The 15079-nt window shown below is 38.7% G+C and overlaps 1 protein-coding gene across 1 annotated transcript in view; it reads right to left on the reverse strand.

The window, feature by feature from the left end:
* Nucleotides 1-2929: 2929 nt before the first annotated feature.
* The window catches only part of LOC138825784 (lysosomal acid lipase/cholesteryl ester hydrolase-like), a 37190-nt gene continuing 25040 nt past the window's right edge, over nucleotides 2930-15079 (reverse strand). The window contains exons 3-9 of the mRNA XM_070020447.1: nucleotides 14366-14564; nucleotides 13209-13318; nucleotides 11948-12084; nucleotides 9217-9363; nucleotides 6657-6728; nucleotides 4362-4433; nucleotides 2930-3163 (exon numbers count right to left, since the gene is read on the reverse strand). Coding sequence (XP_069876548.1) covers nucleotides 2930-3163; nucleotides 4362-4433; nucleotides 6657-6728; nucleotides 9217-9363; nucleotides 11948-12084; nucleotides 13209-13318; nucleotides 14366-14564 — 971 coding nt within the window. The remainder of the gene's footprint in view (nucleotides 3164-4361; nucleotides 4434-6656; nucleotides 6729-9216; nucleotides 9364-11947; nucleotides 12085-13208; nucleotides 13319-14365; nucleotides 14565-15079) is intronic.

Here is a 15079-nt window from a genome sequence, read left to right on the forward strand (position 1 = left end):
GGGACCTCTCTTGGACTACAGGCTTGTGGAGATAATTGTGTTCAACAGAGATGTTCACACAAATAAAGAATGGAGATAGAGACCAAGTGCTGGTAGTTGATGCCTTAATCCTAGCTACTCTGGTGTCTGTAATTTAAAATTGTAGTTCAAAACAAGGCCAGGAAAGAAAAGTAAGACACTTCTCTCTAATTAATGAACAAAAAGCAGAAGTAGAAATATGGCTCAACTGGCAGAGCTCTAGCCTTAAGAAACAAGCTAAGGGACAGTGTCCAGGCCCTGAGTTCAAAACCCAGTATTGGCATGCACACACATTTTAAAAAAGCAAAATGATGGGGTTGGGCAGGTGGCTCAATGGTAGAGTGCTTACCTTACATGCATGAGGCCCTGCGTTTGATTCCTCAGTACCACATAAGCAGAAAAAGGCAGAAGTGGCATTGTGGCTCAAGTGGTAGAGAGTTAGCCTTGAGCTGAAGAGCTGAGGGACAGTGCCCAGACCCAGAGTTAAGGCGCCATAACCAACCAAAAAAAAAAAAAAAAAAAAAAAAACAGAGCTAGATTCCCTGTCAAATTGTCACAGGCCTGTGGTGAAGTTCTGAGTGTGGTCTAATCATGAAGCAAAACTACATGAATTCAGACAGTATCTGAAGGTTAGAGAGGGCTTATGTAACTCCATCCAGATCACGAGGGCATGGCCAAAACCAAATGAGCAATGAAATACAAACTCCAAAAGAGTGGCTAGGCAATATCTTCCCTATTACATTGGTCTAGCCACTTGTCCTTGGAAGCATTCCTAGTGAAAAGTTTGGAAAGAAGATGAAAAGGAGAAAAGAGATTGGTAAAAATAAAACATTCCCCTCTCTTGTGTCTCTGTGAGAACTTAGATGACCACAACTTCTCAAGGGAATCTCTGGGTGTTCTCCTGTGACACTGGCTCCAAGTAGAGAAGCCAAGTCACCAACATCACTGAAGCCACCCTCTGACAAGCTCTCTCTACTACTGGCGAGCATGCTACCCAGGTTTCCATACTTAGTTGGACAGAATGCCTTTGTCAAAGGAAAAATAGGGTTGCCAGGTGACCTATGGCTAGGAAGATGTTTGGCATCCTCCTAGGATGCCACCCTCACTGCTTCTCACTCTGTTCTGGTCAAAAATCAGATCGGTGCTATGCTGGCTGCTAGGCCCTCCCTGATGTGACCTGAGCATCTAATTTCATTTAGCTAAATGGACATGTCTGTCATAGATATTGACCCAGTATTTCTCATGCTCTATTACTGGACTCTGAATTTACGAAACTGAATGAGAAATACAATCTTACACAAGTTCAGTACTGAGGGAGACTACACGTGGGCCTCACATCAGTGTTTTGGAGGCTGAAGGCACATGTTAGTTCCAGTTCTAGTGGCTTAATTTTTTCAAAGAGGGAATTGGTTAGACAGATGTTTTTGTTGCCTTCTGGTGTTCACTATACCTAGACTCAACTCAAAGCTTCATTACGACAGACGATGCTGATGATGGAGGAATCTGTTTCCAAACAACCTCTCTTCGGCTCTTTTCATTTCTCCATGAGATTTAAAACAAACAAACAAACAAACATTCATGGACTATTAAGTGAATTTTCCCAGAAGGATTAATGGGAGAGGAAAAGAATCAGAAGTTCTGACAAAAAAAAAGAATACTCCAATATAAAGACAGAAACACAGAGAGAGAGACAGAGAGACAGAGAGACAGAGAGACAGAGACAGACAGAGACAGACAGAGACAGAGAGAGACAGAGACAGAGAGAAACAGAGAGAGACAGAGACAGAGAGAGAACAAAGCATGCATACACATATACACACCCACACCCACAATCCTTCAGGACTATGAGGCTGGGTTTTATTGGAAATCTTAAATAAGATCTTTAAAATGTTACAAGTGTTATAATTCTCCCGGAGGCAGTTAAAGACAAGGAATGTTATTACTGTTGTTAAGTAGCTATAACAGGAAGACATATCAAGTGTCATTCTGTTCCTCTAGCAGTAATGTAGATGCTGCATGAAGGCAGGTGAACTTGAGCTTCAACATGCAAAGCAGGATTGTTAAAAATATGAGCAAAACTAAACAAAAAACAATGAATCCCTGAGGTGAGCTTTAGTCTGAAATCATTCCTGCACACAGATTCTGTGTGGACGCTTCGCATGGCTCTGACTTGAAATGGACAGGACTGAGCTTAGGAGAGTGGTTCAGAGCCCATTAGTTGTGGGAGAGGGTAGTGGCTTAGTCTCTCTGATGAACTTTTTATCAAAAGTTTATGTAATCAAGATACTCATAACAACTCAGATTCCATAACTCTTTAAGCTATTCATAATTATATAGACATGTAAAAATCAGTTTAATCTATATCTGAAGACTTCAGAAAACTATTTTGCTCAAGTTGAACCATTTCCTCATTTTGATTTAAATAGCTGGGATGCCATTGGATTTGACCAGTTAGTTAGTACAAAAAACATAGAAAAGTGTCATTTGATAGATAAGTACAACTGATAACACTGCTGAGTTTTTGTTTTGTTTTTAAGAAAAAGGTGATAAGAACTAGGTACATTTTATATTGCATTCAAATCAGTGACAGATTTACAAGCTTAAAAGTTTAACAGTTTAAAAGTTCCCAATATGATAATTTCGTAGGGCAAATAGTTGAGTATATAAAGGTAACTAAGTAGATTTTAAATTGTGAGGAGAAACAGTAGTTATAATGCCTTTTTCATACCTCTGTGTTATTTTTTAGTAGACTACAAACATGATCTATGATTGAGACCCTAACTTCATATATCATCATAATTAGAAAAAACATAGCTAGTATGTGATTCTAATTCTATCTAATGAGAATCATTGAAAACACTCATTTTCCAGCAATTAGGCAAAAACCCTTTTCTGTGAGTGTCTCTAGCACTCACTGGTATTTCTTCATCAGATCGATAATTTTATCATACACCATCCAGTGGGTGTTCATGCCGAAAATAAAATCGATATGATTGTACTCAGGAATTTCCTTGTGGTACACCAAGTTGGGGATCTGAGTCAGTAAGATATGGACGTCACTGGCATCTGCCAGCCAGTCTTGAGCCCCGTTCCACAAGGCTATGGGCACAGGAATGTCTTTCACATTGTACGTGGGAGGGTAACTCTACAATAAAAAAAAAAAAACAGAAAGAAAGGTTTATTATAGTTTTCAAAACTGCAATAATTACATCTCCATTAGACACTGTCCAGTAAGTCCAATTTGAGAATAACAGACTCAATTTTGAAAATCTCTTTCAATATCATTTCAGGTAGCCATTGCAAGAACAAAATGAAATCTATACGTGGGCACCAGTGGTTCACCCCTGTAATCCTAGCTACTCCAGAGGCTGAGATCTAAGGATGAAGGTTCCAAGCCTGGGCAGGAAAGGCTTTGAGACTATTATCTCCAATGAACCACCAGAAAAATGGAAGTGGTACTTGGGCTGAAAGTGCTAGAGCACTACCCTTGAACACAAAAGCTCAAGGGAAGCACTGTTCTCATGAGATACAGAAGAGCCATAAGCCCAAGTTAGTGGTTCCTAAGCCAGATCCTTCTACTTTCTCCTTTTGAATGTAAGAGGCAAGTCACAAAAATTCAACTTTGGTTTCCTTATCTTTTGTGGGGGGTGGGATGGCGGGGGTGGGTGTTGTATGGCTTAAACTCAGGGCCAGGGCCACTGTCCTGAACTTTTTTTGCTCAAGGCAAGTGCTCTACCACATTGAGCCACAGTGCCACTTCTGGTTTTCTGGTGGTTATTTCGAGATAAGAGTCTCACAGACTTTCCTTCCAGGGCTGGCTTTGAACTGTGATCCTCCTATCTCATCCTCCTGAGTTTCTAGGATTACAGACATGAGACGCCAATGCCAGCTCCTCATCTTTAAATCAAAGAAGACCATGTCTAAGTCACAGGGATGCTGTGAGAATGAAATAAGAAAACAGATCAAGTAGCTCACACATTAGTGTACTTGGTGGTAAAAGATGCTAATTCTATCTGTGCAGGGAAATGCTTACACAATGTCCCAGATCCCATAGCCAGAATACCTGAAATACAACTGGAAGTACTTGAGTCTGCAGGGCCTGTGCCCATGCTTGCTCTGACTAATGCATGGCTCTTATTTAGAGTCAGGCAAAGGATGGAGAGAGAAAGACCAGTCCACAATACCACCTGAAAACCTGTGAGCTTCTGGAGAGGATAGAAGGAAATCAATTACCACCTAGGCATTTTGTAGTAACTAACACAGCCACAATCTCAGTAAGGTAGGCTGGTTTCCTAGAGATGTTATTTGGGGGACCATTTACAGTAAAAGACTGAAACCTTTACCTGGTTGTAGTGTAGGTAGTTCTTGACACTGCTTCCCCAGTCAAAGGCTTGAAACTTATTAAGTTTTGAAATCTAAGAAGAAAATAAAACAACAAATTGACATATCATCAGAGATCACTGGATTTAGCCAAGTCATCAGAATTGAGGAGCTGGGTTGCCATTGCTCACTAAACTGAAAAGTAGCTGCCCATATGGCTCAGATTTACTCCTTGCAACTCTGGGAGTACACACATTCCCCAGCTCACAGAACTGGTTCTTTCTGACATATAGTTTATAAAGTAAGAGTTAAAAATGCTCAGAAATGTAGCAGAATGTTGCTATTAGGTATATGTGAAGTAAACAAAAGATGATAAACTGAAATGTGACTGAGGGGGATTGTGAGTGCCTAAAAGAAGAGCATGAGTGAACAACAGGACTTTCAAAGGCCCAGGCCATTGCTTAAATGCTAAGTGTGCTCTGTCAGCATGGTAGGAACAATATGCATTCCAGGGGCTCCTCTTCTAAACCACAGCAAACTCTCATATTTAGCCTTCCAGTCTCTACAAGCTAAGAACTTCAGGCCAGGAAATGACTCCTTATAGCTGATCCAAGGGAGGAGGGATTCATGTCTGCCTAGACAAGTTTTGAAACTTGATTCTCAGATCTCAGCCTTCTGAGTAGCTAGGATTACAAGTATGAGCCTCTAGAACCCAGCAAAAATATGTCATTCTCTCTCATTCTAACATTCTACCATAAGTGTCTGTTTTTAAAACCATGCATTAGTCAACATTAGTATAAACCCAAATCTCATTATTTTAACAGCAATATTTTATTAGAAGATGTCCTTTTCAAAAGCAATAAATTCTGGTGTTATAACACTAGCTACATGGGAAGCTGATATCTGGCAACTGAGGTTCAAAGTCAGGCTGAGCAGAAAAGTCTATGAGACTCTTTATCTCCAATTCATGAGCAGAAAGTTGGGCCTAGAGGTGTGGTTCTAATGGTAGAACTCGTCTTAAGCTAAAGAGAAGCTTAAGCTAAAGAACCATGTACAAAATGGAGGCTCTGAGTTTAAGCCTTAGTAGCAGTGCGTGCATGCCCATGCGCGCACAAACACATACACACACACACAACACACACACACACACACACATACAAAACACACACACAACACACACAGACTGATTCTGCTTGCCTGCCTGGTGGTTGGATATCGTGACATAAAACACTTAGAGTACCTTTCTTTGAAGCTTAACAGCAAATTATTTTGTATTTAAATAAAATTGCCTGGAAAAAACTCTCAAAGTTATCTGGCATTCGACATAAACTCATGAAATACTGTCAAGGAAAAAAAATGAAACAACAGGAGAAAAATAACCTACTTGTACATCTGCTCTGCAAAGGTATATAGCAGAATTCAGAGATATCTCTAATCTCTAAATACATATTTCTAATCTGTAAAGAGCTATAGAACAATTGTTTCATTGAAAGATAATGTTCTTATTTTGCTAATATAGGATCTGGAACAGACATAAATTACTTCTGTGATAAAAATGAGCAAAACTGTTTTCAAAGTTAGTGATTCCCCTACACACTCATCTTTGGTGTAGCTCTGTTTATCCACTGACATTCCAAACATATCATGTCCACAGATGACTGCTGAAATTACAGTATCCTATCTCTACTGCTACTCGAAAATCATGCTTTATGAAAGAACACAAAAAAATATGAATCAATGACAAACAGATGAAAGGGAGGAAAGAGAAACAGAGAAGAAATAGGTAATAGGTAAATACATAATATGTAAAAGAGGTAAAGAAAGGAGAAGGGGGCTGGGAAGGTGGCTCAGTGGTAGAGCACTTGTCTTGCATGCATGAGGCCCTGGGTTCGATTCCTCAGCACCATATAAGCAAAAAGAAAAAAGCCGGAAGTGGCACTGTGGCTCAAGTGGTAGAGCGCTAGCCTTGAGCTGAAGAGCTAAGGGACAGAGCCCAGACCCAGAGTTCAGGCCCCATGACCGGACCCCCCCCCCCAAAAAAAAAAAGAAAAGAAAGGAGAAGGCAGGGGAAGAGAGGAAAGAAGATGAAAGACAAACCTCACAGCTGTTTGGTGACCTTACATATAACATGTGTGCAGCATAGAGGGTAACACAGGCAACACAAACACAGTGACCAGACCAGGAAGGAAACCAGATCAGACTTTTACATAGAATGGCTTTCAGTTTGAGAAGCTGGAGAGAGAGGTACATGGATGGATACTTGCAATTTTCTAACAACTAGATTTTCCCAGACAAAGCTGCCCTTCTGAAAGGCCTACCTGCCTCCAATGTAATGCGTTTTGCACAGAAGTTCCGGCAGGATTGTGTGACCCATAGACATCAATTCTTGACTGTACGATAAACATGACAAATTAAAGAATGAAAACAGCATTAAGGTGATACTGAAAATAACCATATTTTGTTGTTTAAAGAATTAAAAACTACAGAACTACAATCTCAAATATATGAGATTAGCATGGAAATAGAATGCTGACTATAACTATGTCCTATAAAATATGAATAAGCATAGAGAGTGTGGAAGAATATAAGTTGCAATCACAGGCCATTTTTTCACTTTAAACTTCTTTTTTTAAATATATGTTTTATTGTAAAAATACTGTACAAAGGGGTTATAGTTACATGAGTAAGGTAATGAGTACATTTCCTATCAAGCATTGTTACCTCGTTCTTTGTTTTTCCTCTACCATCCTTCCCTCCCCACCTCCCAACTCCTGCTTCCTCCCCCTGAAATTATAAAGTTCATTTTCAATATAGTGTCGTGTACATCTCATTGGTACAATGGGTCAACCTGTATCCTTATTTAAGCATTTTGTTTTTTCCTTTCCTCTCCCCAAATTAGAAAAATATATATACAAAATGCAGGGCACCAGAATCAAATGCAGTGAAAACAAGGGTTATACAGTGGTGGAAAAACATACAAATGAAAAAAAAATCACATAGTACATTATAAGTACATTAAAAACAATAGCAAGAAAGAAAAAAACCACTTGTGTCCCTATCTTGGGGTTCATTTTGCTTAACATCATTTTCTAGGGTCGTATGCACATAGCTTTTGACCTTTTCTACTTGTCCTGGAATATACTAGTTATTGCAAATAAGGGAAACCATGGCACCTATGTTTCTTTGGGCCTGGCTTACTTCATTTAATATAATTTTTCCAAGTCTTTCCATTTCCTAACTAATGGAGTCGTGTCATTCTTTCTGATGGAGGCATAGAACTCCATTATATATATATATATATATATATATATATATATATATATATATATATATATTCCATTATATGTGTATATATACATATATACATATATTTGTGTTTGTGTGTATGTATATAATATATATATATATATATATATATATATATATATATACATATAGCACATTTTCTTGATCCATTCATCTACTGAGGGGCATCTGAATTGGTTCCATATCTTAGCTATGGTAAATAATGCTGCAATAAACATAGTTGTTCTGGTAGCTTTAGTATGGTCTTGTTTGTGATCATTTGGGTAAATGCCCAAAAGTGGGATTGCTGGGTCACAGGGGAGCTATATGTGGAGTCTTTTGAGGAACCTCCATACTGCTTTCCAAAGTGGTTCAACAAGTTTACATTCCCACCAACAATGCAGTAGGGTTCCCATTTGGCCACATCTCCTCCAGCATCTGTTATTACTAGATTTCTTGATTATAGCCATTCTAACTGGGGTAAGGTGGAATCTCAATGTTGTTTTGATTGGCATTTCTTTTATGGCTAGAGAAGTTGAGCATTTCTTCATGCATCTATTGGCCATTCTTATTTCCTCTTCAGAGAAGTTTCTCTTTAAGTCTTTAGCTCACTTGCTGATGGGGCAGTTGTTTCTTTGAGGATTTGTTGTTGGGGGATTTAATTTTTTAGTTCCAAGTATATTTTAGATATGAGACCCTTGTCTGTTATATGGCTAGTGAAGATCTTCTCTCAATCTGTGGGCTTTCTATTGATCTTGCTAGCTATGTCCTTTGCCATGCAGAAACTCTGCAGTTTCATGCAATCCCATTTGTCCAACCTTTCTTTGATTTGTTGTGTTTCTGCGTTTTTATTAAGAAAGTTTCAGCCATCACAGGCCATTTTTATTTTCTTTTTTATGCTTTCCTGAACTTGCAAAATTGTAAATGGCAACTACACTTCCTTTAACAATAACAAAAAAAATGTGTTATTACTTTGAATGATTCACTACAGCCTTTACAGCAGAATTGGGGAGTCTGCTAATTAGCCAAGGATGGCCTCAAACCTATGATCCACCTGCCTAAATCTCTCAAATCCTGGGATTATGAGGGGTGTGGTAGACAATGCCTGGCTTTATTTCAGACTTTTCAAAATTCACCATTATAATTTACATGTAGGTTTATAAAGAAGAGGTTATTTCTGGCCAATGATTTGCATTTGATAAAACAAATAAGTGCATATATAACATATATGTGCATATATATTTGCATTTATGAATGTCTCTTATATATATGTGTGTGTGCATAGGAAGGTATGTGTGCATATATAATGGAAACTCCAAATTGGAACACACATATTTGTTAAAAAGAAATATGTAACTATTGTGGCTTAAATTGTGACAGATCCTCATATGCAACTCTCCACGGAGCATAAAAGCAACCATGAGGACAGATGCAACCATAACCACCTTCTGAAAGCACTCTCGATCTTGAAAGAAAGGTCCTTCAGAGCTCTAACAAGGTCATTGCTGTGTCTCCCACATCATCCAAACTAAGTACATTCAAAGATCAAACCCATTGAGTGTTTAAATCAATTCTGAGTATAACTATACATACCATGTTTAAATTCTTCTCATCAAATCCACTCACGAGAAAAAATACATTTCCACAAAGCTCCTTCAGAATTGCATGGGTGCAAAAGTGGATGCTCAGCCACTTAATGATTGGATTATCAGAAAAGACTTCTGTGTGCCCTAGTATGACCTACAAAATATAAAGAATCCTAAGATCATCTCAGCATTTTCTGTTGGAATAGAAGCTTCCACAACTGCCTGCAGGAGCACAGACCCAATGTCTCTCCCAGTAGCCAGGAGCAAAATGGAGACAAGTCGATATTCAAACCAAGATACTCAACAAGTACAGAGATGTTAGAGAAATGGAATTGAATTTTCAGAGTGAAATACAAAAAATTAAATACGTTTGTAACAGATGTTTACAAAGGGCAAGAGCCAGGACCCTTGACCCAGGGCCAACCCCAGTTAGTTTTCCATGATGAATGGTAGTGACTTTCAGAAAAGCAATCAGTGCTGGGATTAGTCAGCACTATTCCAGAAACTTATGTGTATATACACCAATATGAGCCATCGTGGGATTTTTAGAGATAAAACATGAATAGTACAAAATCTATCATTTCAATCAATTTTATGTGTTCAGTTCAGTTGCAGTAAATGTAGTCACACTGTTGTGCAAAATCACCATTATCCATTTCCAGAACATTCTCAACCTCCTACTCTCAATTTCTGTTCACATTAATTAAACTGTCTCATTCCCATCCTCCTGCTCCCATTGTTGCATGCTTTTATAAGGAAAGCTTTATTGAAACACAGCCACATTATCTGTTACTATTGGCTGTTTTCATTCCACAAGGGTAGAATGGAATTCTAACAAAAGACACCAGGTGACCTATATAATAGTTTAGGGGGGAAAATTGTCAAACACTTCTCTACAATATCCTTAACCAGTGGTCAGCAAATATGTGATCAGGTACTGCCAGGGCAATCATTAAGTCCTGAAGATATGTAGTACTCAACAGGAAACAGAAGAAATCTCTTTTTATATTCAAATCAATTCTATCTCTTGCTCAAGTCTACCACCTAGAGGGACAAATGAGAATGGGAGGCATTTTCAGGGGTTAAATTATCACTCCTTTATAAAAATAGACATAAAGTTCTTTTTTTTTTTTTTTTTTTTGTCGGTCGTGGGGCTTGAACTCTGGGCCTGGGCGCTGTCCCTCAGCTCTTCAGCTCAAGGCGAGCGCTCTACCACTTGAGCTACAGCGCCACTTCCGGTTTTCTGGTGGTTTATTGGAGATAGGAGTCTCACGGTCTCTCCTGCCCGGGCTGGCTTTGAACCGCGATCCTCAGATCTCAGCCTCCTGAGTAGCTAGGATTACAGGCGTGAGCCACCAGCGCCCGGCTGACATAAAGTTCTTAACTGCCAGTATTTTCGAATGGCCTTGCTTAGAGTTAGGGTCTTTATAGAAGAATTAAGTAAAAATAGATATCCTTAAGGAAAGAGGAAATGTGGACGTGGAGATAGATAGGAACAGAGGGAAAATAAAGAAAAAAAGAAGGCAGAAATTGGAATGATGCTTCCACCAACAGGAATGGACAAAAATTGTCAATAACTACTAGTAGGGGAGAAGCATGGAACAGATTTGTCTTCATAGTCTAGCAAACTAATACAAGTGGGCATATAAGTATAAATGGGTAGATCTCCAGAGGGCAAGTACCACCTGTCTCTGATTTGACGATTAATTTGTTCTTTCACAACCTAGATGGCACAGGGCAATCACTTGCCACAGTGACTATAAAAGTGAGGGGTTTTTTTTGCCAGCAAACAGCATATTCCCTTAGTCCAAACTTTAATAAATAATAGGAATATACCCTAAAATAATGATGAAAAGCATACTATGATGAATACAGAAGCCAGTAATAGCTGCTTATTATTATTATCCAGTATTATGCACTGTACATAATTGCATATGCTAGACTTTTAGTGAGGGCTGGTAATATAGTAGGTTGGTTTATACCAGCATCACTAGTATAATAGGTTGAATTGTGAATTCACTAGGTGAATGTTCAGCTCTATTATGTTTAGCTCTATTATGTTTAGCTCTATTATGATCTTACAAGAGTGCCACCCAATATGTGGTCCCTTATCAAAAGAAAGCACATTACATGCTGCATGATCATGTAGCTTCCTGGACAAGATTTCAATTATGCACATTGGTATAGATGTATAAGACATCTAATGCAAGAATAAAGAGCTTTCTATTTTCAGAGGGCTTAAAACAACTTCTCTTGACTGCTGTTTTCTCCTTGAATAGAACTTGGACCTGCAAAGATAGTGGCTGAGGGCTGATGTATTTGATGGCCACATTGGAGAATATAATTAAATAGCATCTTTACATCATCATTTTGTGCTTAGGGATGGGCCTGTGGAAATCGTGCACACCCTGTCTTCCATCTCCCACACACTGTTATACAAGAGCTCATCTCCTAGAATAAAAGTCTAGCACTGCTCATGTCAAAATAATATTTCCTCTGTAGTGGATAGAAAGCTGGACTAGCATGTTAGCTATGCATACCCACAGCTGCAGTATTCACAAATGCTACGCCTCCACAGGCCCCTACCTGTAGCAAGTAGGGGTGAAAGAAAGAAGAGAAACCATTGTTCTGCTAAGAGCAAACCCAGAGAAGGACAGCAGAGTCTCCCTCCAAGGATCAGTGCTTCAATCTGAAGAGGAAACCTGTTGGGAGAGGAAATCTGGTGGCAAGCCGTGTACCTCTAAGAAATCTTCAGGGAAGAGTCCTAACTTGGTTAGAGGGCTGGAACTGAAAACCAGTGAAACCACAGGAGCCAAGGCAAAGAACATTTTGATTTTTTTCGCCAGCTTGGGCATCTGTGAAAATGATATAAAACCTGTGGGAACAAAAGGAAGATAAGAGGAAATTCCATCTTCTAGGACTTTTCTTCTCAGAAAAGACAAGAGAGATCTAGCATCACTTGTGAGGCCCTCCAGAAGCAGCCAGAGAAGGTACTGAGGCAGGTCCCTACATTCTCAGTAGAGAAATTTGCTGGTTATGATAATGAATAATTTGCATTTTCTTTAAACTTTACTATATTTTCAATTTTTCTAAAACATATTTATTTTATAATCAGCATAAAATATGTATATAGCTTTTAAAATCATTCAGTATATGTCAGACTCTTATTTCATGTCGATTTTATCTCTCTTTTTTCCTTCTCTTTCTTAGTTTTATATTTATTTACTTAATTTTTAGGAACTAGGGATAACCCAGAGCCTTTCATAAACTAAGCAAGTGATATATTACTTAGCCACACCGCCAAGCTCTCCACTGAACATTAAAAGTTAGCATAGCTTCTTGTTTCCATTTTGAAGTCTCTGACCATAGAAAGCTTTCTTTAAAAAAAAATAATTTTATCTTCTTGTAAAGATGCTGTACAGACAGGTTACAGTTACATCAGAGAGGTAAGGAGTACATATCTTATTGGGTATTGTTACCCCCTCCTTTGTTTTTCTCCCATGACCCCTTCCCTCTTCTACCTCCCCCACTCCCCCCACCACCACCAACATAGTGTCTTATGGGTATCATTGTTGCAATGGTCATCCTGTGACCTTGTTTCAGCATTTTGTTATTCCCCTTTCTCTCCCCAGATTAGATAAATGTATATACAAGATGCAAAGTACCAAACTCAAATACAGTGACAACAGGGATATACCATAGGAGGAAGAACATTCTTCTACCCTCCCACATCCCACGGGAAAAATATAAAAGGATGGGTTCACTTATTTTTTTCAATTTGATGAGAACTACACATACCATATCTGACCATTTATAGCAAAATCTGAATTTCCATATAAGATCATATATGAAACACTTTGCCCCTCCTGTGATCTTAACTTAGCATTATGAAAAGAAACTATTTCAACTATGTGATATTCTTATATTTCACATATGAAAACAAGTATAAACTCCATAATACAGACATTCTATCAACCTCCAGTCTTGCTCCATACATACCTATGGTGGTGCCTTGAGAATGACCCACATAATACAACTGCTTTTGGCCAGTTTTATTCAGAATGTAGTCAATGGAATCTGGGAGATCATATTTTGCCATCTCATCAAAACTAGAATCCAAACAAAGAAACAAGAACTAGCTCATGAAATATAAGACTACGTAATTACAAAAATGAAATTTGAGGCATTGTCACATACTAAACTGAGTAAGCCAACGCTGAGCTCAGGAAACTGAACATTACCTATGATGACAGAAACATCCTCAGATTCCACTCCATATATGACCCTAATCTTTCTGTATATTGTCTGCTTGTCTACTTGGTTTTGTCAATGTTGGTACATAAAGTTTCAGGTTTTTAAGTCACATTTTATTGTTATTACACCACTCTCGCACTGCCCATTTATGACATTCATCCCTGGCATACATTTGGGTAGTTCTCAGTTTTTCACTATCATAAGCAGGGTGACAATAAACACAGTCTGTTACAAATCCTTAGAGAAGCTCTAGAATGCAAGACTAGACACACCCAGAATGCTGAGCTTTGCTAATACCTCTGACATCAATTGTAGTCTAAAACTAGGTAGGTATGTATATGAGTGGTTTTTTTCTGGGAGCGGGGCTTCATGATCACATGAGCCAATTATTCCCATACATTTTATAATATGCCAGACTCTGGGGACATTCTTTACCTGTCAGCCTTCCATAAACCTTATGAGATAGATGTTCATTAGCCCTATGATATAAGTAAACAATCAGGTACAGAGGGATTATGTGATGTATAAACTGTCATGTGACACCTATTTTTTAATCCAGAAATAAGAGACAGAGAAGTTTCTGAAAGGAAGAAAAATGAACATCTGGGAAATGTGTTTGTGGAGGAGAGGAAGGGTAGCTGACTCCAAAGTCCCATACCACAAAGAATGCCAAACCCCCAGCTGAATGTCATTATGAATGTAATAGTTCCTTTCTAATTTACCTTAATACTCATTACTAGATTCCTGGTAGTTTTCAAACTTTCAAAAGATACCAGTATCTCCCCTCTGTCATACTACTTCAGAGTTATTTATGGAAGGACTCTTCTGCTGAAGTCCTGGGTATCTTTCTGCTTTTTAGGTGTCACAGAAATGAACTCAAGTCATAATCAACTGCAATGTACCTGAAAGCCCAGAATTCATCCTGGGAAACTGAGAGAGTCTTGTGTTTCCGAGACCACGTGTTTCCTCTACTGTTCCCCATCCACACATCAAAACCAGCATCAGCAAGCATGAATCCCAGGCTGTTGTTGTCCGTGTTTGTAACCCAGTTACTGGAATCGGCTATGAAACCATGCTGAAGATAGACAACTGTTTGGGGAACTGAAAAACATTCATGTTTAAGGATAATAAGCATAAGTTTCAAAACAAACATGATATTTTGATGAGCTTAGAATTGTTTTTAAAAACACCAAAATTGAAACAAATTAAAATTTTGAGGTGGTATTTGCATTTATGTAAGATTATATAACATGTCTTTCTTTAAATAGTACTGACTAGGTGGAGCCAAATCTGTACTATTGTGTGTGTGTGTGTGTGTGTGTGTGTGTGTGTGTGTGTGTGTGTGTGTTTGTGTGTGTCTTTGTTTCTGGGAGTCAAAATCAGGGCCTAGGTGCTGTCCTTTAGCTTTTGTGCTCAAGCCTACCTAGTGCTCTGCCACTTGAGACACAGCTCTATTTCCAACCTTTTGTCAGTTATTTGAATATAAATGTCTCATGGTCTCTCCTGTCTGGATTGACTCTGAACCATCATCCTCAGGTCTCAGCCTCCTGAGTAACTAGGTTACAGGTGTAAGCCACTAGTGCCTGGCTATCCTATACTATTTTAGCATGTCTGAC

Source organism: Dipodomys merriami, unplaced genomic scaffold (genome assembly GCF_024711535.1).
Source record: "Dipodomys merriami isolate MVZ:Mamm:240054 unplaced genomic scaffold, mDipMer1.0.p SCAF_14, whole genome shotgun sequence".
Taxonomy (NCBI): domain Eukaryota; kingdom Metazoa; phylum Chordata; class Mammalia; order Rodentia; family Heteromyidae; genus Dipodomys; species Dipodomys merriami.